Source organism: Pseudopipra pipra, chromosome 5 (assembly GCF_036250125.1).
Source record: "Pseudopipra pipra isolate bDixPip1 chromosome 5, bDixPip1.hap1, whole genome shotgun sequence".
NCBI lineage: Eukaryota > Metazoa > Chordata > Aves > Passeriformes > Pipridae > Pseudopipra > Pseudopipra pipra.
Genome location: NC_087553.1, coordinates 61,200,750 through 61,222,962, shown reverse-complemented (window position 1 = coordinate 61,222,962; position 22,213 = coordinate 61,200,750). Strand labels below are relative to the sequence as shown.

The following is a 22,213-nucleotide window of genomic DNA, read 5'->3' as shown; positions in this document are numbered from 1 at the left end:
GTGTCACTCCCTCAGGTGAGGCAGCTGGATTCTACCTCACTCACAAGCTACTGCCAGGGGCAGGGTGCTGGGTGTTTAACCATGGTATGTGTCAAGGTCTTAGGTATGCAATGTTTCAGCTTGGACCAGTGCCCTTTTCTGCAGTCACCGTGTGATAAGAGACAATCTAAATGGATCCTGCCACTACCACTGGTTCTGGCACCCTTTATTGGGTCTGAGACTCCTTTTTATCTTCCCTTTGACTCAAAAATGCTTCAACCTCCCCAACCCCTACTTGCCTACGTGTGCTCCTTCAGAGGTCCAACTAGCAGAGGAATGTCCTGAACGCTTAACTCTCCTGCCAGCATCTGGGAGACACAGATCTTTTTAAAAGTACATACCAAATCTCCTGATACGTTTTGTCCTGTCTTTTCAATGAATATGAGATATGCTGCTATTTTGCATCTGGCCCAGTTTCTTTCCATCATTCTTCCTATTTATTTCAGACTGCTCACATATTGGTGCAGAACCTCAAACAGAGGTCACAAACTTGCAGTAGCTTTCTCTGCACTTCTCTTCTTGCTTTACCACCAGAATGATAGGAAGCTTTTCTAAGCAGAGCAGTAAGCTGAGTCTGGAAAGCAATACAGTATCCTGCTTTGGCAGGGTATGTAAGGATGCAAAACAAAATGCCACCCCTCTCTCTGGATATACTTTGTCCTGCCATGGTGCCCCATCTGCAAATGTGTTTTGTTAATTACAGCTTTGTAAGGTACAAAACACTCATGGCCACCATGCAATCCTTGGATGGAGTGTGGTAGATATATTAATTTTGTTTTCTCAAGTCAGATCCAGTGTAATAGTACATCTAGATTGATAATATTGATATGTACAAATAAACACGTGTGAATAGATAGATACGTAAAAATCCAATTTGTAATGCAAGAAAATATTCAGTATTCCAAAGAAATAGAATGCTCTACTTCTCTCTTTAATACATCCTTGCAGCTCTGTTAGTCTATGCAGCCATGTTGCCCTCTACTGACTTCAGCCTGTGCTGGTAGCCTTCCTCTCTGGCTCCAAGTCAGAGCTGACTCTTGTTCTCAGGGCAGATAACCAGGAGACTTCACGAGGCAGTTTCTTTCCCTAAACAGAATCCTAAACAGTTTCTTTCCCTAAACAGAATGGTTGAGCTTAGAAGGGACCTCTGGAGGTATCTGATCCAACCATCTCCTTGAGCAGGGATGCCTAGAGTCAGTGTCCCAGCGCTGTTTCTGGATGGCTTTTGAGTATCTCCAAGGAGGGAGATCCCACAACCTCTCGGGGCAACCCGTGCCAGTGCTCAGTCACACTCACAGTAAAATAAGTGTTTCCTGATATTTGGAGGGAACCTTTTGTGTTTCACTCTCCACTCATTGTCTCTGGTCCTGTCACTGGGCACCTCTGAGAAGAGCCTGGCTCCACCCTCTCTGTGCCCTCCTTCAGGTATCTGTATACACTGATGAGATTCCCCTGAGCTTCTCTTCTCCAGGCTGAACAATCCCAGCTCACTCAGCCCTTCTTCAGAGGAGAGATGCTTCAGCCCATCTCTGTGGCTCTTTGCTAGGCTCTCTTCAGCATGTCTGTGTCTCTCCTGTACTGGAGAGCTCAGAACTGGACCCAGCACCTCAGCTGTGTCTCCCCAGTGCTGAGCAGAGAGAAAGGATCACCTCCTTCCTCCTGCTGGCAAGCCTCCTCCTCATACAGCTGGGATCCTGGATCCTGCAGCGGCAAGGGGACATTTCATGAGTACTCATGGATGCAATAAAAAGTTGCAGTGTACCCAGGTACTGCAACCTCAGTGTTCATGAAAGGAGTGATGCAACCAAAGAAAGGTGAGATAGTCATGCCAGGAGCAAGAGAACAAAGAGTACTCAGGTGTTCATGGTTTACAAGTACCACAGCCCTACAGTCAAACCACTGGTCTTTATGATCTTTATTACTCAGAGATGTAAAACCTCGAAAAAGTATTTTACAGTCTCTGAACTTCAGCAGAGTTTCCTGGAAGGTTCAGAACATTGGTCCCAGCCACCATGACCCCAAAGGACAGGCATATAATGGGCAAGGCTGTTCAGGTGACTGTCAGGGCAGAGGTGAATGGGATGGAGGGGTCTAGCCCTCTGTTCCTCCTGTGCCCCTTTGCCTTCCACGGAGACACACTTTGATTCCTCCTGCATTACCCCACATCTCCTATACCCTCTTGCTACTCCTGGGTGCTGTACCAATCACCACATAGTCAGTCTTCCCTTCAGTGGCCACAGTAATCAGCAGCATTTTCTCTAAATTGTGCAGCACAAACCCACAGCTGAGCCCTCCACCAGCACACAGGGAGTGCAAAGAGCTGCTGCATCTCTGCAGAGATTGCCTCATGGGGCTTTCCAGCATCTCTGCTGGGGCTTCAGCTTTGCTTTTGGGGGGAGACTGGGATGGGCAGCTGTGCTCTCTGCCCTGTCCTGTTCTTGCACTGGCTACCCAGACATTGCTCTCTTAGCCAGATATGACATGTCTGAAGTATGTCCTTCAGAGGCTTCAGTCATTTCTTATTGCAGAACATGATCTTGTTCACTGCTAGAAATAACAACCTGCTCATGGCATTCAGATTTATATCTGAAAAAAAAGTAATTTCCTTAAAAATACTCATGCACTGCCAGTGCAGAGGGGAGAGCTCCAGCACCCCAATGTGTATCAGGACTAGGAGAATCAAAACATGTTGGCTTAGTACTTTTAGCAAGCTAAAGCTGGAGCATTTTTGGGTTTTATTCTGTTTGGTCAGTGAGGATGGGAGGAAATGATGGGGACTTGATCCTTGCAAGCATTGAGAACTCTGGGATGCTTTCTCATCAGGCAGATTAAGAATTAGGGTTTAAATGTAAAAATATTGGGCACATATAGTCTCCAGTGTTCCTGGAGGGGCAATCAGAGAAATCCGTATGTAGAAAGACAGAAGAGGAATTCCAGCCATTGAAAATGGCCTTTCATTTTTCCATGGCTGTGTGGGAAATAGCAGAACACTGCCACCTGATGGAAATACTGATTTTATGAAAGAAATTAGAAAGTATATCTAGAAAACTTGAGAACTTTTTTCCACAAAAAATATTTTCAATTTCAGGCAAGATAGGGAATCAATATTATGATCTATGTTGCGTATTACTTACCTAAAGCCACGTTTAGGAGTTTTTAGCATAAATTGAACAGAATATTTTCCATATTCTAAACTATGTGGAGTTCAGTATAGAAGGAAAATGGTCTTGGACCATTGCTTTCTTCCCACAAGCAACAAAGGATTTAAGTTTTCAAATATGAATGTGCTGAAGTGCAACTAACAAAGGATTGCAGAGTGTGCAATCTATTATTCTAGAAGAAAATATATATTCTGGAAAAATATATAAAATGTCTGGAAAAATTATAAAAATGTCTCATTATTCTAGTTCATTTTTTTCCTGATTAAATGAGAGCAATTATTCCAAGTCACTTGAAAGTCTTTCCAAAATATCTTAGATTTTATATTTTTGAATATTTTAAAAGTTGAATTTATGCACATTTCACTGTAAATCAGATGGGAGAGGTTTCCTTCTGAAACATGTAGTTTCCCTTTCTCTGTCTGTGCCCAGGTGTTGTTCTAATGCAGTCAATGTGGGTCTGGGGGCTGCTTTGCTCATCCCAATGTTCCCTTTGGTGCCAGGTGGGGCCATGAGCTCCCAAGTACCAGCAGATGTTGAGGGTTGACCTGCTAGAGAGTAACTCTGCTGAGAAGGACCTTGGTGGATGACAAGTTGACTAAGCTGGCAGTGTGCCCTTGCAGCCAGGAAGGTCAATAGTATTCTGAGGTGCATTGGGAAGCAGGTTGAGGAAGGTTATGCTCCCTCTCCACTTGTCCAGAGTGAGGCCACATCTGGAGTACTGTGTCCAGTTTTGGGCTCTTCAACACAAGAAAGACATGGAGCTACTGGAGAGGGTCCAGTGGAGAGCCAAAGATTAGGGTACTGGAACATCTCTTAGGAGGAGAGACTGAAGGAGCTAGGCTTGTTTAGTGTGGAGAAGAGAAGACTGAGAGGGGATCTCATCAATACATATAAATGGCAAGTTGAATATGCTGCAGTGCCCTGGCAGCCAGGAGGGCCAACCATGTCCTGGAGGGCATCAGGTGCAGCATTGCCAGCCGTCAAAGGAGGTGATTGTCCTGCTCTGCTCTGCAGCGGTGTGGCCTCATCTTGAGTTTTGGTCACCACAATATAAAAAAGACATTAAGCTATTATAGAATGTCCAAAGGAGGGCCAAAACGGTGGTGAAGGGTCTGGAGGCAAAGTCTTATGAGGAGCGGCTGCGGTTTGTTTAGCTTGGAAGAGACTGAGGGGAGGCCTTATAGGAACTACAACTTCCTCACAAGGGGAAGCGGAGGGGCAGGTGCCGATCGCTTCACCCTTGTGACCAGAGACAGAATTTGAGGACACAACAGCAAAATGAGTCAGGGGAGGTTTAGGTTGGATATCAGGAAAAAGTTTTTCTCTCAGAAGATATTTGGGCACTGGAACAGGCTCCCCAGGGAAGTGGTCACAGCACCAAGCCTGTCTGACTTCAAGAAGCATTTGGACAATGTTTTCAGGCACATAGTGTGATTCTTGGAGTGTCCTGTGCAGGGCCAGGAATTGTACTCAAGGATCCTAATGGGTTCTTTCCAACGCTGCATATTCTATGAGTCTATAAATATCTCAAAGGTGGGTGCCAAAAAGATGGTGCCAGGCTCTTTTCAGTGGTGCCCGGAGACAGAACGAGGAGCAACGGCCATAAACTGAAACCCAAGAAGTTTCACCTCGGCATGGAGACCTTTTTTATGCCGAGGGTGGCAGAGCACTGGAAGAGGATGGTCGTGGATTGCCCCTCTCTGGAAACACTCCAACGCCCCCGGGACGCGCCCCTGTGTCCCCGCTCCAAGTGTCCCTGACTCGCAGGGGTTGGAACAGGACAACCCTCACAGCTCCCGCCCACACCTGACGGCTCCGCGCTCCGCCGGGCCCCGCCCCCTCCCGCCCGCCACTGCGCCTGCGCCTGCGCGCGTCCGCGGAGTCCTTGAGGGCCGCGGCGGTACCGCAGACATGCAGCGCTGGGGCCGCGTCTCCTGCGCGCTCGCTCGGGTACGGCGGCGGCGGGGCGGCCGGGGAGAGGCAGGGGACGGGGTCGTGCCGGGCAGCTCTGGCCTGAGGTTTGCTCGACCCCCGCACCCCGCCGGGAGCGGCCGGGAGGGCGGGCGGGCGGAGCCGCAGCGGGTGCGGGCCTTGTCCGCGCTCCCGTCCCTGCTCTGCTGTCGCTCCCGTCGCAGCTCGGCCGGACAGAGGGGACGCGGCGGCCGCGGGATCCTCACGGTCCCTGGGCCCAGGGAGCAGCCTCTCTGCTGCCGTGTGTTTGCCGGTGCCCGGCCCGCAGAGGCCGCGGCGGCTGTGGAAAGCGCCGCTGTCAGAGGGGGCGATCCCCGGCCCTTGGGCTGCGGGACCGGGGGCTTCGCAAATGCTTCCAGGGACATCCTCTGCTCCAGTTACGGAGTGATCCGCCCTTGAGATGCTTATAGCAGCTGTTCTGTGCTGTCCCATTACCTTCTTGTAAAGGATAAAAAACCTTGCCCACCGGAACCTCCTCTGGGATGTTGGTAGGAAGTGGCTGAAGGGATGGTTACGGAACAACGAGACTCAAACTCCTGTAGATGTCTAACTTATGTCGTTAAGTGGTTTGAGAGCCCTGTGCGAAGGGTTGAAAGTTTGTGTGGATAGAGGCAGCCTTAGGCGAGGCTGACCTGAGAGGAGGTGTCCTGACAGGCTGAGGTGGCAGAGCAACTTCTACCTCTTGTTCCAGTCGGTGCCTGCTGCGTCTCTTTATTCGTGCTGTTCCTGTTTTGGTTAACTGGTGACAGTAATTGTGTTCACTTGTGTGTAGCTGAGAGCTTATTTTTCCTCAAAAGTAAACATCAGCTTTTAAAACTGAGTTTGTTTCCCTTTCTAGAGAAGCCGTTTTGATCGAGTTCATCATGGTCTCCAGGGAATTTGTGCAGTGTCACAAAGATCCTATGCTGATCAAGGTAATTAATTGTCAAAACTTTTTTTTACAAAACCAACCCACACTCCCTACAAAAAACAAAGCATTACTTCAAACTCAGAAATCAGTCTTCCAGGTGACAGTGGAATTGATGTCAGTGTGGAGATTTGGATGAAAATAGTGGTTTATTTGCATTATTTAATGTCAAGCTAAACCTGTAAATAGAAGTTGAGCTTTATCATCACTGTTTGTATCGTATATAATTAATATTCCAGAGGAGATTGTGGTTACAAGATATGAACTAGGTACAAAGTTCATAGCTTCTGCTGCTTTATAATCAATAGAAGTTGCATAGATACCTATTGCAGCCATATATTCCCCTTTATAAACTGATTTTATGGTGTTCAGTAATCATTTATCTTTTGCTCTAAACATCAGTAGAAGCTATGCTGGAAAAATGTATAATAAACTATTGACGCATCTTGGGTTAAGTTCTTAAAGGATTTGTAGCAAGAGGGATGAGGAATTCAGTGTCTTCATGTCATTTTACATAATTTTCCATGTGAAATTTAAGACTGGTTGTTTTTACTGTGGAATCAATACCTCCACACAACCTTTCCCTTTGTCCAGAAAGTTACTTTCAGGTATGAAATGTAACTTCCTTATCCAAACCAAGTTTATGAACTTGCATAATTTTTAATATTTTGCTTTTTAAAACCAAATTTCAAACGTGAGTTATTTCAGAAATTAAAAAGTGGTGTTCCTGCAGTAAAATTTTAATTGCTGAAACAAAAGTAACTCAAATGTTCTCTGTTTCAGTTGATGCCGATGTCACGGTTATCGGCTCTGGTCCTGGAGGGTATGTTGCTGCTATCAAAGCAGCTCAGCTTGGGTTTAAGGTAAGATGAGACCTCACTCAGATAGCAAAATAGTCACCCAGGTGAAGAGTGTTTGCGTGATACTGAAATTCTTCTGTTGCATCTTGGGCCACCAGATGCTGTTGATATCTTTCGTTAATCTTTTGTTACCTTGCTTACCCAGATTGTACAAATTTGAAATGGAGATGTGATGGGATGACTGTCTATAGCCCTGCTACTGACAGAGCTGCTCAGGACAGCTTGCTTTTGATTGGAAGTGATAATTGAGGTGGGCTTATAGCCCTGTGAAAGAGAAGTTGGGAAAGCAATGATAGGAAGGAATTTTTCTCTCAACAAAGTAAAAAAAAAGACAAGACAATGACTGACAAAAAGGCCACTGGAAAACTCCTGAAGAACAGACTGAGTGAGCTCAAAAGGGGGAAAAGCCACATTCAACTGATAGGCTTTTTGAATGTGGTTAGAGGAATTCCATTTCCATGTGAGAATTTTAGAGGCAAAAATATGTATGTATGTAGAAATATTGCAGTATCTTATTTACATTTATTTGTGTTCATCTCTGCTTGTTGTCTTTGAGTGCCTTTTGGAAGAGGCAGCTTGTGTCTGTGTACTAATGATGTCATTGTTATTGAGAGTTATATGTGCATAACGCATTCTACATATTTTTAAACTTAACAAAAATCCAGAGTGTGACTTCAACAGGATATGTTTTTGTCTTCATTCCTTAACATGAGACCAGCTGACTCTCTTAGCACTGCATTATTCTTCTCTTAATTATTTGGAAATCTGAGAAGGCAGTGCTAGCAGTCTTGAACATGTTTCTGCTGGCTGATATGTCACAATGTTTCTGAATTATGAAGAATAGACTTCATGATCAAAATGAGCTGGTTTGGCCAGCTGGTAAGGACAGGAACTGCTGTTGATGAATGGAGCTCCATTCCTGGAACAGGGCCCCAGACAGCATGTAGTCTTCATCTTTCAGTATTTTCAGAACTTGGCTGTACAAGGCCCTGAGCCACCTGATACGTCATAGAATCACAGAGTGGTTTGGGACGGAAGAGACCTTAAAGATCATCTAATTCCAACCCCCCTCCCATGGGCAGGGACACCTTCCACTAGACCACGTTACTCAGGGCCCCATCCAGCCCAGCCTTGAACACTTCCAGGGATGAGGCAACCACAGCTTCTCTGGGCAACCTGTTCCAGTGCCTCACCTCCCTCACAGTTAATATCTTCCTGATAGCTAATCTCAATCTACCCGCCTTCAGCTTAAGGCCATTTCTGTCCCTTCATGCCCTTGTGAAAAGTCCCTCTCCAGCCTTCTTGTTAGCCCCCTTTAGGTACTGGAAGGCTGATTTAAGGTCTCTCTGGAGCCTTCTCCAGGCTGAAAAACCCCATCTCTCTTAGCCTGTCTTCATAGGAGAGGTGTTCCAGCCCTGTGATCAACTTAATGGCCTCCCCTGGACTCACTCCAACAGGTCCACATCTGTCTTGTATGGGCCCCAGAGCTGGACACAACACTCCAAGTGGGGTCTCATGAGAGCAGAGGGGGAGAATCATCTCCCTTGATGTCTTTGGTGTTGACTGTGTTTGGAGCTGAAGGTTTGACTAGAAGGCCACCAGAGGAGGTACCTTCAAACTGAACTGGTCTGTAATTCTGAGTGTTGTCCCTCAGTGGTCAGTAGTCTCACAACTGTGTATCTTTGGGTATCTTTAAACCTTCTAATGTATAATGTATCAAAATATAAATATATGAGTTTCCATTAAGTTTTACATCTGTCTGTGACCTAGTGCAGATAACTGACTCGTCTTTATCCATGTCTGTGAATTTTTTTTTGTCATAATAAATACTTTTGCTTTGAGGTGTATGTTATTACTGAGCTATTAATAGTTGAGAAAAAAGATGCTCCATGCTATGGGTTTTAATTAAGATTAAGGCCTTCAGCCACATAAATTCATGTTTGATTATTCTAAAGATATTTTTGTGGCTGGCTATATGCCAGCTTTTCTTGGAACAAGGCTGTCCTTGAGTCCTTCAAATCTGTGATTAACAATAGGATACCACACAAGGAGGTTAAAAAGTGCCCTGGATTCTGTTTTTCATCATAGCAAAAAATAATCATGTCACACTGCTTTACAGATAGTCAGAAAGGGCAAAATCCTTGAACATATTTATGTGTGTCACCTGTAGCACTGAATAAACATGGACAATATTTTTGGCATCCTTGAGGAATGTAAGATGTTTTTCTGAGACTGGCAGAAAAATAGATTCTAGAGTTACATCATCCATGGAAGAAACTGAGTCTGCTCTACTGAACTCCTGAGCTTTTAACTCCCAATTTCAGTGCTATGTCTGCTAGCACAAGCATTAAGTCCTTGTGTCACCAACACAGCATCCCGTGTTATTGCCAACAGTGTTCTCTGGGCATTGGCTTTCCAACAGCTTTGCCTGGCCCTGTCAGGGAAGTTGATTTAAAGTGGATGAGGCAGAACATCCTTGTTGAGTAAAGGTAGGAGCAGTCTGGTGCTGTTTGATCCACAGTACAGCTTGTAAAGCTCTTGTTTTATATATTCGTGTGCTTGAAACAAGAGGAAGGGTAGGTAGAGGATCAGCATCTCACCGTCTTCTTGTAATTTGAATTGGTGAATTCTGCTCTTGCTGTTAGCATCACCCCTACCTTAGCACAAAAGCAGCAGTTTAAAGAAATTATGAAAGGGTTTCACCTGGGTAGTTGCTTTTCAGCAGACTGGAGCCCTTAGAGTATAAACCAAGGAATGATTGTTTTGAGTATGTATGCACCTTGCAAAGAAGGAGATGCCAATTCTTTTGCTTCTATAAAAATATTTTATGATATTCTCTCCTCCTTGCTGTTTTTATATGAAGTTTTGGCACTTGTTTTTGTCCTTTGCACACTTTGATGTTGGTAAGTTGATGAGAAGGAGATGGAATGTTTTCCATAACTCTTGGTATTGACCTTATTTTTGTTGGGTTTTACTTTACTTGATTTTTATTTTTTTCTTTCTTTATAGCTAGTGGCATAACTTTATAGGAATGGGTCTTACAGGATAGTGTGTTCAGAGGGGGAAATGTTTGTGGCTTGGGGGTTCTGTTCTGTTTAGTTTTCTTCAAAGAAATTATTACTTCATGAGACTTTACTCTGTGCTGGTTCACTTATCTGTTGTTTGCTTGTTTTTATGCATCTTTTGCAAGATTTATATTTTGCTTTTTGCAGGTTTTTTTTCTGTACTTGTAAGGAGAACGCTTTTCATAGAACTGTGTTGTATTTATTTGAGGCAACTTTGTAGATTTTTGAAGTAGGATGGCACTTTAACTTGTATAAAAGGATGAATGGTGCAGTGGGGAACGTGGCTGTCTTCTGGTGGAGAATTTTGTGACAAAGAACTATTTTGTGGGTTTTAAGTTAGGAAAAAAATGAGGGAAGGAAAATCTGAGCTGCAAAATAAATTTAGCAATTAAATTAATGAGACATTTGCAGAGGTAGGATTACTAGATAATTGCTTGATCTCTGACATTAATTCTAAATTGTGATATATCCTGTAAGGAAATGGTAGCACAGTATTGCTAAAAGTTCTTTTTTTCGCCTGTTCTTTTTCCTCAGACCGTGTGTGTAGAAAAAAATGCAACATTAGGTGGAACCTGTTTGAATGTTGGATGTATTCCATCCAAGGTAAGTGTACATAGTTTGTCATAACTGCATTAAAAGCAGCAGACATTATATGCATCACTTGGAAGAAGATTAAGGAGTTTCTAAAGACAGACATACGTTATTTAAAAATCAATATTGTAAAGTAAATGAGCTGAGGATACAAATAAACATAAGGAACAAAAAGGGTTAAAATTTTATTTACTATTTCTACTACTCAGTAGAAATGTTTTATTTGCAAATTTTGCATTGTGGTCCTTCCCAGATGGGAGAAAGGACATGTATGAAAATCAGAGGTACATACAGATGTATCTCCTCACTCTGAGGTATTGAGTCTCTGTTGTAACCAGTAATGACTATTGTTTCAGACTATTATCTCTTGTTGTCTACCTAAACTGTTTCAGATGGTTGTACCTCTTATACCATGAACTCCTCCTATCAGTTTCTTAAAAATAAACCTGTAGCTTTGTCTAAGATGATGTTCTTATGTTAAAGGAACGCTGAACTGTGTCACTAGATGAAGAGAAAGTAAATCTAAATTAGAGATTTTTTTGGTTTCTTTGGCTACACCAAGCTTGGAAGAGACCTGTCTCTCTCCATTGACTGTAGCAAGAGCCTAGTTGATTAGCTCTTGAAATATTCATCTAAACTATATCAGTATTGTCACCAGCCCCAGGGATGGCCTGGAGGGTGGGGCTAGTGGTGCTTGTGTCAAGTAGTGCAGGTGGGGAAAGGGTGAGTCCAAGGCATGCACTCTGAAAGGAAGGAGAAGGAAGAAGTAGTTCAGAAGAACCTAATATTTGACATTGTCAATGCAGTTTTAAGTAATTTGAGACCTAGGCTCTTGTAAGAATAGTGCTGTTGCTGGTGAAAGGAGTCTGCCTCAATTGCACCCAGCAGGTGAAGGAAGACACTGGTAATGTCAGGTTTGTCATGGCTGTAGTAAAAAACATAATATTCTTAACAAGATCTCTCCTAACTGTGTTGCTGTTTCTAATCTGTTTGCTCAAGAGGTTCTATTAGCATGGGAAGAGAAAATAAAATATAAATACCAAGTTCTTTTAAATTATATATTAATTTTTCTAAAGATTTTAATAATAGTTCTAATGAAGCTCATAATAGCATGGTATACAGAGGCACCATTCAAAAATTTCAATCTACACAATGTTACCTTGAAAGTTTGGAACTCTGCCAGGATCTGTTTGACTTCTTGAGTCCCTTTTTGTTTTTCATCTGTTGAAGTTCTTAAAAAATATTACTGAACCCATGGTTAAACTTGAATGCTATCCAGAATTTGTTTCAATGGCAATAAAGTTCTTAAGAAATGGATATGTAGGCTGCATACACTTAGGCAGTAGCAGATTATTCAAATATTTCTTTCTGGAAAGCCACCCAAAGTAATACATTGGGCATGGATTTTTTCTTTCTAATTGCTGAGGTCTTAAGCGATGGCTGTATCTTTAAGTAATGTAGATGTTACAGGTTTGGGGTGGTGACAGTTACGTGAAATGGAGACATTAATTTTTAAGACAGTTGATAAGACTTAGTCATAAAAATGGAATGATCTTTTTTTGACAGTATTAGTTCTACTCAAGCATATCTATATAGGCCAAGTGTCTCAAAATGTCCTTTTAATCCTTTACTGTGCCAGCTTTAGATTTCAGTCTGTGCAGACTTGCGCTGTTGACCTTCTTGTGAAGATACTGATAGTTTCATCTTAGAGATGGCTATAGTGAAAGAATCAGTTTACTTAGTAAGATCCTCCCCTAACTATATTGTTATTTCTAATCAAAATACAATAATTAAGGTTCTGCATTTCGAGCTGCTGATTTATAGCCATCCTTATAAAAACTGCTAATTTTATCTGTGAATTCGGGAAACCCATGTACCTGAGCTAGCTCCTAGCAATCCAGCTTCAGCTCAACTAGCTATGCAATTTTAGTAACTTAAGCACAACAACTGAAAATTGAACTCATATGTGTCTACACAGGCAAAAATCTTAACAGGCATTTCAGTGTAGATTTTCCTCATCCAGGTTTTCTGTATCTTCTCTTTGGCAGTCAGAATCATCTTTCTTTTGCTCTACTTTTTTTAATCCCTATGGAGTAATTATCAGTTTCTCTGGTTGAAATGTGCAGAAAGGATAGGTGTAGATTTAACCATTTTCTATTTCTGTGTTAGCTATGTAACTTTATAAAACACTCAGGAAGAGTTACTGTGTACAAGTTTGGTGTTTGAAGTATACCTTTTTTAATACCTACATCAGACTTTTTCTTAATAGTGAGAATGTTTTGCACATAATATCAGATTTTTGTTTTCTGATAATATAATAAATAACTCATTCTTGTGAATGTATATCCCAGTTCACATTTTTATGTGTCTTTTTTAGGCCTTGCTGAACAACTCACATCTGTATCACTTGGCCCATGGAAAAGATTTCGCTAATAGAGGAATTGAAAGTGAGTGTGAAGAACAACTGTCAGTGACTGTTAATATAAATGGTTTCCATCAACAAGCAGATTTAATCTTTCAAATCTGACTGCTGTGGTTTTCTGATCAGAAAACTTTTTAGACTTTATAAATAATATCCTTTATCTGTCATTTGGGGGCTTAGGGGCATGTGTTTGCTCCTCGAACCCTGAATAGATAAGTTATATTTGCAAAGTGTAATACTGATTTTTAACATAGGTGTTGTTAAATGTAACCTTTAGCATTTAGTGGGGCCATTCAACACATCAGAGCTGTTAATTGTGTTGAGCTTAGGTCCTTTAAGATTAAAACAAAGGAATGCTTGATGTAAGTTTTCTTTTTTTTTTTTTTTTTAACCCTAGTTTCAGGAATCCGTTTGAATCTAGAGAAGATGATGGAACAGAAGAGTAGTGCAGTGAAGGCATTAACAGGTGGAATTGCTCATTTATTTAAGCAAAACAAGGTTAGTTTGGATTGTAAACTAAGGTATATCCATTTTTCTGATCTGAATTTCTTGCTTTTTACACTTCCATATTGCCACATAAATTTATTTGAGTGGCTGACTCGACAAGGGCAGAATTTGAATGCTTCTCTTCTAGAAAACTTTGAAATGATCAGTTCCTTCATTCTTAATCTACTTAAAAGAATAGTATACAATTACTTTGTGATTTGTACCAGATAGTGATGTAAAGATATGTGTTAGCAGCCCCTCTAAGCATTAGTGAGGTTTGGATGAAATGTAGCCAAGCTTACATAAGGAATTTGAATCTGACTTTACTGTGTTCTGATTGCTGAAGGTTGTACATGTATCTGGGTTTGGAAAAATAACTGGCAAAAACCAAGTCACTGCAACTAAAGAAGATGGCAGCACACAGGTTATCAATACAAAGAACATACTTATAGCCACAGGCTCAGAAGTTGCTCCCTTCCCAGGAATTACTGTACGTATTTGAAATGTTAAATGTACTTTTTTCCAATGTCTTATAGCCACGTAATTTAATGTGTACATTTTTTTGCATCTAACTGCACCTCACCTTCTGTGTGTTTTCTATATAATGTGTAAAAGAGATTGTAAAACCTCCATTCATGCATGTCTTTGTCATTAGATTGATGAAGATAATATCGTGTCATCCACTGGTGCGCTGTCACTGAAAAAAGTTCCTGAAAAGATGGTTGTCATTGGTGCAGGAGTCATTGGTGTGGAACTGGTGAGAGTATATTTAAACTACTTGGTCTTAAATTTATAAAGGAACAGGGTGTTACTTTTTGTTGTATTTGACAATGTTGCTGTGATTTAACAGTGGAGTGGGTTGTAATGAATCTGCTCAGACTTCAGAGCCTGCTAGCTCCTTTTTTTACCAGAAAAGCTGGGATGTGTTTGTGGGATCAGTACTTCTGCAGCTGGTTAGATCAACAGAGAGATGAGAGGGGAACATATAGGGCCTCACATGTTTATTTTTCTTTTTTGGGAGGGCAGGGGTGTGGGGAGATGGTGTTTAACTTTTGCTGAGGTTTATACCTACTCTATGTATAGATGAGACAACTCTATTTTAAGGGAAGTTCGCTTTAACTCAGGATGAATTGTTGTGTTTAGGAGTTAATCCCAAGAAATTTTTAATGTGATGTGATTGTTTGATAGAATATGTACAATCAAAGGAGTGGATACTTTGTAGTTCATCTTGGTCTGAGTCTTTTTGCCTCATACATACACAGTTCAAAAAGAATTTATATTTGCTAGTCTTGCAACTGCTTGAAACTTTGCACATCTGCTTAGCCTGCTGACCATTAAGCAGGGAAGGAGAAAGCAAAGTGAAATTCTTTGCTGGATGGGTGTAGGTGACTGCAGATAAGTAGGGTTTATGTGGGTTTTGTTGGAGAGGCTGATGATTGTGGTTATGGTTATATGGTTAAATACATACAGAAGCAGCAGTGGTTCCATTTTATTGCATAAAATTTCCCTAATGTGCTTTGTTTTGATTAATTTCTAGTGCTGTTACACCACAAGTAATTTCCTTTGAGTTTTGCTTTCAAAATCTTTGATTTTGAATTTCTTTTATACCTATAATGTAAAACATACATGAGTTATACTTAGTTATTTTGTTAGCTATTTCTTTAAAAACCTAATTCACTAAATTCAATCATCAAAGTTTGGGGTATGCAAATACTTTTTTTGATGGAAAGGTTGGGGATAGTTGGACTTTTTTCATTTTACACTGTAACATTTGTAGAAACTGATCAGTGCTGTTATGTGTTGTCCTACTTTCAAAAAGTTTACAGTCTGTGGTAAGTATTAGAGTAAAAGTGTCTGAAGTTTACTTTTTAAAAACTCTCTTTACCTGTGTTGTTGTGACTACAGGGGTCAGTTTGGCAGCGCCTTGGTGCAGATGTCACGGCAGTTGAGTTCATGGGCCACGTTGGTGGAATGGGAATTGACATGGAGATCTCTAAAAATTTCCAACGTATTCTTCAAAAGCAGGGATTTAAGTTTAAACTGAACACCAAAGTTACTGGTGCTACCAAGAGACCAGATGGAAAAATCGATGTAGCGTAAGTGTTTAACTTAAAACTGGGGGAATGCCATATCTTTCCTCCCAATACATCAAACCTGCTTAAAAATACAGTCTGATATTATTTTTTAAACAGGAAAAAAATGCATTTAGAATGAAACTTAATTCTTTAGTAACATATAATTTACCTGAGTGATAGCAGTTACTAGTCAGAGAGAGGCAGTGCTGCAAGTTTACAGCTTAGTGGTTTTCTCCTTATTTTTCTATAGTGTTGAAGCTGCTGCTGGTGGCAAGGCAGAAGTAATAACTTGTGATGTGCTCCTAGTTTGCATCGGTAGACGTCCTTTTACAAAAAATCTGGGTCTTGAGGATCTTGGAATTGAACTTGATAAGAGGGGGAGAATCCCAGTCAATAACAGATTCCAAACCAAAATTCCAAAGTAAGTAAGACTAATTTTTTTCTTACTCTTTTTTTTTAAGCAGAACACTTATATTTAAAGTTTAACCTACTAAAGCACTTTATGTTTTTAATGGCAGAATATATATTTATCTTCTGAGGGGAAAACTCAAGATATATGTTTTATTTCAGGATCTAAAAATTTTTATTCAGCCTTTGAAGTTTTGTAACTTAGAAATCACTGCGTATTTCATGTCACTAAGTACCTCTTGAAGTGTGTTCCTTCTGTGAAAACTGCAAAAATGTAGTATTTTAATCTATTTTGATTAGAGTTTTCAGTAACTTGTTTCAAACAGGCTGTTATATAAGGTAGCCTAGGTGTGCTAGGATGTTTTTAAACAGTGTCTTATTCTGTTTCATTGGTCTGATAGCATCTATGCTATTGGTGATGTAGTTGCTGGACCTATGCTGGCCCACAAAGCTGAGGATGAAGGCATTCTTTGTGTAGAAGGCATGGCTGGGGGAGCGGTTCACATTGACTACAACTGTGTTCCCTCTGTGATATACACTCACCCTGAAGTGGCCTGGGTTGGCAAATCAGAAGAACAGCTGAAAGAAGAGGTACCTTTTGTTTTTTTCAGACAAAAACTGTTTTTCCACCTTGGGTGTGGTTTCACTGTCTAGTAGTTTTTCTAGCTACTTTATCCAGAATTTCTGCATCTGAGTTTATTGCGTAGGGTATGATTCCCTTCTGCATGCCACTCTCCCAAGAATCACAGTTTTCTTTAGTGACTTCCATTCTGTGACATTAATATTGTTTATTTGCAAATTAATCTTTATTAACCCCTTATGCCACTTTTGGTGGTGGTTCTTATACATTGCTCTGTGTGTCTCCTGTGTTTCATTTCTGTATTACTTCTGTTCAGGTACTTAGCAAATTTTCTGTCTGATTACATTGTTCTTGTTGGTCATTAACTCAAGAACATCTGTTTTGTAGGGTGTAGAATACAAAATTGGGAAATTTCCATTTGCTGCAAACAGTAGAGCAAAGACAAATGCTGACACAGATGGCATGGTGAAGATACTTAGTCAAAAATCAACAGACAGGATGTTGGGTGCTCACATTTTAGGCTCAGTAAGTATTGTACATTGTGCTGTCTTGGTCTTGTAAGGGTCTTTTTATTTAGTGTTGCACAGTTTTAGACTAGTGGTTGAGTTAGGAGAAGCAGTGTTTGTTTCTCTGACGAGTTTTGTGGAATGGGGTTTTTTGGTGTGTTGGGGTTTTTTTTGGTGGTGGTGGGTTGTCTTGTTTTTTGATTGGTTGGTTTGGTTTGGGGGTTGTTGTTTGGGGTTTTTTGTTTGTTTGTTTTTGCTTTGTTTTGTTTTGTTTGAGTTTTTTTAATGAATACTGCCAAACACTTGAGAGAACATCAGAAATTACTTACTCAAGTTTTGGAAGTTGAGGGAGCTGAAAAGACCGTGGCTTTCTTGTTTTCTTTTTTTCCCCTCTCTCTGACTTCAGACATCAGCAAAGCTGGTATCCTTATCTTGCAGTCACCAGCTCTGGAGTCGTAACTTATGGAACTTTGCATAAAAGAACCTTTGGGATATTCCCTGTTTGGGAAAAGTATTTCCCTCCCCCCCCCCCCCTTCCCCAGGTAGACCCTAATCTTTCTCCATTTCATTTCTTAGCTTTAAATATTCTTTTTTTTTTTTCGAAAGAGCTATGCAGAAATACTTCCGTACATCTTTGTGTACAGCTTTCTTTAAGAGAAACACTAAAACTGGTCTCAATAAAACATTATGCCAGTTATTTTCTCTTGCAGTTCCAGATTTAGAAATCAACATGACTTAAAGGAAGCACAACTTAAGTCTGACTCACACCAATAAATATCATTTTCTTCATTGGGAAAGGGCTGGGGGAAAAAAATCTTATGATTGTGGATCTAAGTGCTAAAAATGTAACAGGAGACTTCACTATTTTTGACTCCTCAAAGAAATGTTACCCAAGTAAATACGCATACATACAACAAATACAAAGGAGGGTGCAGATATAGTAACATGCTCTTGCTTACCTAGTTATCTGTTTCAGTTTCCAGGGGGACACTGAAGTTTTGGGTACACTTCAGCAATGAGGTACACTGTAGTTTTGAGAATGTGTATATTATGTTTAGTGGAAAAATGCCCAGCTTTTGTACAACTCTCAGCAATGACAGAAAAAATACCCTCATTAAGAATTATATTTAGTTTTAAACTAGGTTTGAGTATAGTCACCAAAAAGATTAAGTACTTACAACTTACATTAGAGCACAGCTGAAGTGCTAGTTAAAATACACAACTTTTCTTTTTTAGCAAAAAATGCTTATTTACAAGCTGTTACTGATTCAGGAGAACCTGGACAACTGCATAAGGATTTGTGCTAATTGCAAGTATTGTTAAATTACAGGGTGCTGGTGAAATGGTCAATGAAGCTGCCCTTGCTATGGAATATGGAGCATCATGTGAAGATGTAGCCAGAGTTTGCCATGCCCATCCAGTAAGTCTTTCCTGAAGTGACTGTTGAACACCAGTACACAGACATGCTGTTATTACATACACTTATTAATGACTTGTCTCAAATCTTCGTTTGCGAAGCCTGGCCATGATGATTAATGACTTGTAATTTTTTGTGTTTGCTCTCTACAGACAGTGTCAGAAGCCTTCAGGGAAGCAAACCTTGCAGCATCCTTTGGCAAAGCTATCAACTTCTAAAATGGAAGAGCAGATCTTTGTACATGTATAATACATCTCTGAAAACGGACTGTGGGCCCTTATGGAAGGTTGAGTCTGAGGATTTTAGGACCGAAATAAGTGAATCTCTTAATTTTAAACATCAAATATTTAAACAAGTAGAGTTTGGAACAAGTGGAATTATCCAGTCTCTGTAAAATAAATACTTAAAATTACATGTTTATTTACATAATGAATGTTGCAGAAAAGCAGCCTGACAGAACTCACTTTTTCAAACCAAATATTTTGCTGCTGCATGGGATTATCAGGTGTGCTGGTCAGAACTCTGGGAAACTGTCCAGCATACCTTATGTTTTCTTATTTGAAGTAGTGATACAATAAACCAGTCGAATGCTGGCACTTGTAATGCCACTGGCACTTAAAATGCCACTGTCACTTCCGCACAAAAATGTGGTTCCTTCTGAAAGGATTAACTTTAGTATTTAACCTACTTCCTATATATGAGTACCAAAACTTGTTTTGACCTAGTAGTGTTAGGATGTTGGGAGAAGAGGGGCTCATATAGGTCAATTAAAATTATATTGACTTTTTAAAGAGAAAATTACTTTTGTGTGTGATTCTCCAGACGTCATGTTTTCATATTGAAAACTCAAAGGGGAAAAATTGAGTGCTGATTGAGAAATGAAGGATTGAAGACAAATTCATCATACTGCAACCTAATCTTTTTTGTTCTTAAAGCATCCACTGTCCAACTCTCTTAAACTTGAAATGCTAAAACTGGGTAGTGCAGCAGCACTTCCTCTGAAGTGCTGTGACATGAGGGTATTCTGCACCTTCCACACGTAAGGGCTGCAGTGTCAGCTCTCCACACAATTAGGACATACATTCTTCTCTTCTGTTTTCTATTTCGTTCTCTCTTTCTGTCTCTTCTGTAGCAAGAGAGCTTAATAAATATTTGACATGGCTGGAGGGTCTTCTTCGGTTTTGTTTGCTGATTGTATCCTATTAGTGTCTAGGTTGTTAAATGTGAAGAAACTCACAAACAAATGGCATTTTAGAAGATCCTTAATGTATATAGGGAACATGCTCAATTCCAGTAGCTCATTTTAAAGTTTTCCAGGGTGCCACTTCTTTTTTTGTTAGGCTCTTCTGCCTTGAAGAAAACCTTAATATCTGCTGGTATTGTGCATGTCCTTTTTAATTATGCCAGTGGAATGAGAAGTGTACCTTCAGAAAATGGTGCGACAGCTACTTGGTTTTATGTATAGACAAGATAGTTACATCTTTCTGCCTTTCTTTATAGCTTCTTATTCAAGTATTGATCCATTATCTGGAGTGATGGAAATGTATGCCAGCATTACCATTTTGTTAAGATACCAGTTCATCAACAAAACACCAGTGATACTCTTCTTTATTGTGGTATTTTTTTAAAATGTAGATGGGGTTAAACCGTGACAGCTCACTAAGCTGATCACCAGCTGATTCATGGATATGCTGGGTTAGTGAGTTAATGTGGATCTGTTTTCAGGTGGCAGTAGGAAGCTGCTGAAGGGAAAGCAAAGGTGAGACAACAGTGAGGGAAGAAAAGCTTGATTCTTCCAATAGATCTTGGCATTTCAGAATCACTTCTACCTGCTACAGGTGGATGTTAAGTGTTAATCGTGTGCTTTGCAACTTCTTCTAGAAGCCCTGCTCTTTCAGAAAGAGCTTTGTGGCCACTCCCTCCACCTCCCTGAATACTTGTAGCAGTCTTACTGCAGTTCATACCTGAGGTTCACCAGTTACAAATCCTTGTATCTCATTTTGTTCATGTTAAATGAAGTTTGGAAAGTCATGGAAACTTTTAATCAAGAATACTGCTAAGACTATACTGAAGACTATATTTTTCCAGACACTTAAAAATAAAATTCAAGGCCTTAAAATTTGTTAGTTACTTCTCTCACTGTCATTCCCATTCTAGTTAAGTGTACAAAGAATGTTTGTAGAAGTAAGAGGGTCTACTGAGCCACCTGTCAGTGGTCTGATGGCTGTTAAAACCTGAGTGTTGCAAAGTTGGCAAACTTTTCAACAGCTGCTAAGTGTACTGGCAGTGAACTCCTGTATGATGCTGGTATGGTAATCAATTCCTATAACAGATTTTTTTTGTTGTAGCATTTGTAACCGATGAAGCTTAGGGGTAATAATTTATTTAAACATCAGTTTGCTTAGTAAGTGATGTATTTTTCCATAGTTGTCCTGGCTTTCAGTGCTGTTTAGTGAAGGTTAGGTAAAGTGCCAGTCAAAGTATGTACAAAGATACTCGGGTCAGAGTTAGCAGTCAGGATGTGCACATTGCACTTTTTGGTGCTTTGTGTAGCTGATGGATGTTGTAAATCAGTTTGTGCCATCCTGTGTGTTTGTCTGAAGGTGTGTTGTTGTACAGATCACTTTAAGTATGGTGAGCCGGATGCTACTCTTGCACTTCTTAAAAGTCTTACTACTTGTGTTAAGTACAGGCTGTTCTTAGAGATCTGTCTGCATACAGCTTCTTAACTGGTTCACACTAAGTGCCCTGTGAACTTTTGTAGTTCCTTTCCAGACAGGATTAATATTCCAGGCTTGGTTTGTCACATAAATTTGGTGCATTCACCCCTTCAGTACTGACCTCTTCGGTTTCCACTTCACATATCAAGTGTTCCTTAATCAGTGACATGAAACTAGTGTCGAGCCTAAACGGATATGGTGCAGAGGGTAAATAATCCTTTCTGAGTACTGTGCTGTAACTAGCTAACCACACATGGATGGTATTTCTTCATATACTGGTAATTTGGTCTAAGTCACCATCCTATATTTCACAGTAATAGGAGCCCTTTTTTAGAATTACATAGTTCAAGCCACTATTTTATTAGATCTCTAACCAGTTTAAAAACAAGACTTGCTAAAGATTTAACTGATGTACCATTGCAGCTACTGAAAATAGGAAGGAACTTAATGAGTCATACTAGGTACATACAGAGATACAAAAGTACTGTTTATTTTCAACATCAAAAAGTTATTTGTCTTTGGTTCTGTGACTTTAAAGTCAATATAAAACCTATTCACCTTATCAGGTCTGAGTGTAATGTCAAAAAGAACTAGTATAATACTTGTAAAACCCATCCTGAACACAAGCATTTCCCACTCCCATTTATAAGCAAGTGCTATAAACAGCAACTTTTTGGCTGATTGTCTGTAAGAGGGAGCGAACTGTCTCTTCCAGCTCCACCAACTGCTTTGCTTTGTCTTCCAGAACTTTTTGATTGTTTTCATATGTATTTTCCAGATCTGTAAGCAAAGGAAAGGAAAAACCAGCTTAATTTGGGGTGTTTTAATGCAGTGACATGTAAATTGCTACAGTTATGGATAAAGTACTATTCATATTTATTATGTAAGATAATCTGATTGGGGGGAAGGTAAAGGGCTGGAATGGCACCTTTTTGTTTCCTTAACATTGGGAAGTAAAGCAACAAGGTGGAATTTCCAAAGGTGGAAATTCAAAAGTATACTTTG

At 40.4% G+C, this 22,213-nt stretch overlaps 2 protein-coding genes and 1 long non-coding RNA gene across 3 annotated transcripts in view; 1 reads left to right on the top strand and 2 right to left on the bottom strand.

Moving 5' to 3' along the window:
- Nucleotides 1–779: 779 nt before the first annotated feature.
- On the bottom strand, nucleotides 780–5,020 carry LOC135414941 (uncharacterized). Its single transcript, XR_010430914.1, has 2 exons — nucleotides 4,829–5,020; nucleotides 780–1,125 (listed from the first exon to the last, which is right to left on the bottom strand). It is a non-coding gene; the product is annotated as an uncharacterized LOC135414941 (long non-coding RNA).
- Nucleotides 5,021–19,649, top strand: DLD (dihydrolipoamide dehydrogenase). The gene is made up of 14 exons (XM_064656306.1): nucleotides 5,021–5,150; nucleotides 6,010–6,085; nucleotides 6,862–6,941; nucleotides 10,538–10,606; nucleotides 12,972–13,041; nucleotides 13,414–13,514; nucleotides 13,849–13,992; nucleotides 14,158–14,259; nucleotides 15,408–15,598; nucleotides 15,828–15,998; nucleotides 16,387–16,576; nucleotides 16,953–17,090; nucleotides 18,402–18,491; nucleotides 18,641–19,649. The coding sequence occupies exons 1-14, from the start codon at nucleotides 5,112–5,114 to the stop codon at nucleotides 18,704–18,706; spliced, it is 1,527 nt and encodes a 508-aa protein (XP_064512376.1). The 5' UTR covers nucleotides 5,021–5,111; the 3' UTR covers nucleotides 18,707–19,649.
- The window catches only part of LAMB1 (laminin subunit beta 1), a 45,238-nt gene continuing 41,993 nt past the window's right edge, over nucleotides 18,969–22,213 (bottom strand). Inside the window, exon 33 of the mRNA XM_064656305.1 lies at nucleotides 18,969–21,988. Within this exon, the coding sequence (XP_064512375.1) occupies nucleotides 21,852–21,988 (137 nt within the window). The 3' untranslated portion in view covers nucleotides 18,969–21,851. The remainder of the gene's footprint in view (nucleotides 21,989–22,213) is intronic.

Coding starts and splice junctions, on each gene's coding strand:
- DLD (XM_064656306.1), top strand. CDS start 5,112: ATGCAGCGCTGGGGCCGCGTCTCCTGCGCGCTCGCTCGG. Junction 5,151..6,009: donor TCTCCTGCGCGCTCGCTCGG/GTACGGCGGCGG, acceptor TTCCCTTTCTAG/AGAAGCCGTTTTGATCGAGT. Junction 13,515..13,848: donor ATTTATTTAAGCAAAACAAG/GTTAGTTTGGAT, acceptor TGATTGCTGAAG/GTTGTACATGTATCTGGGTT.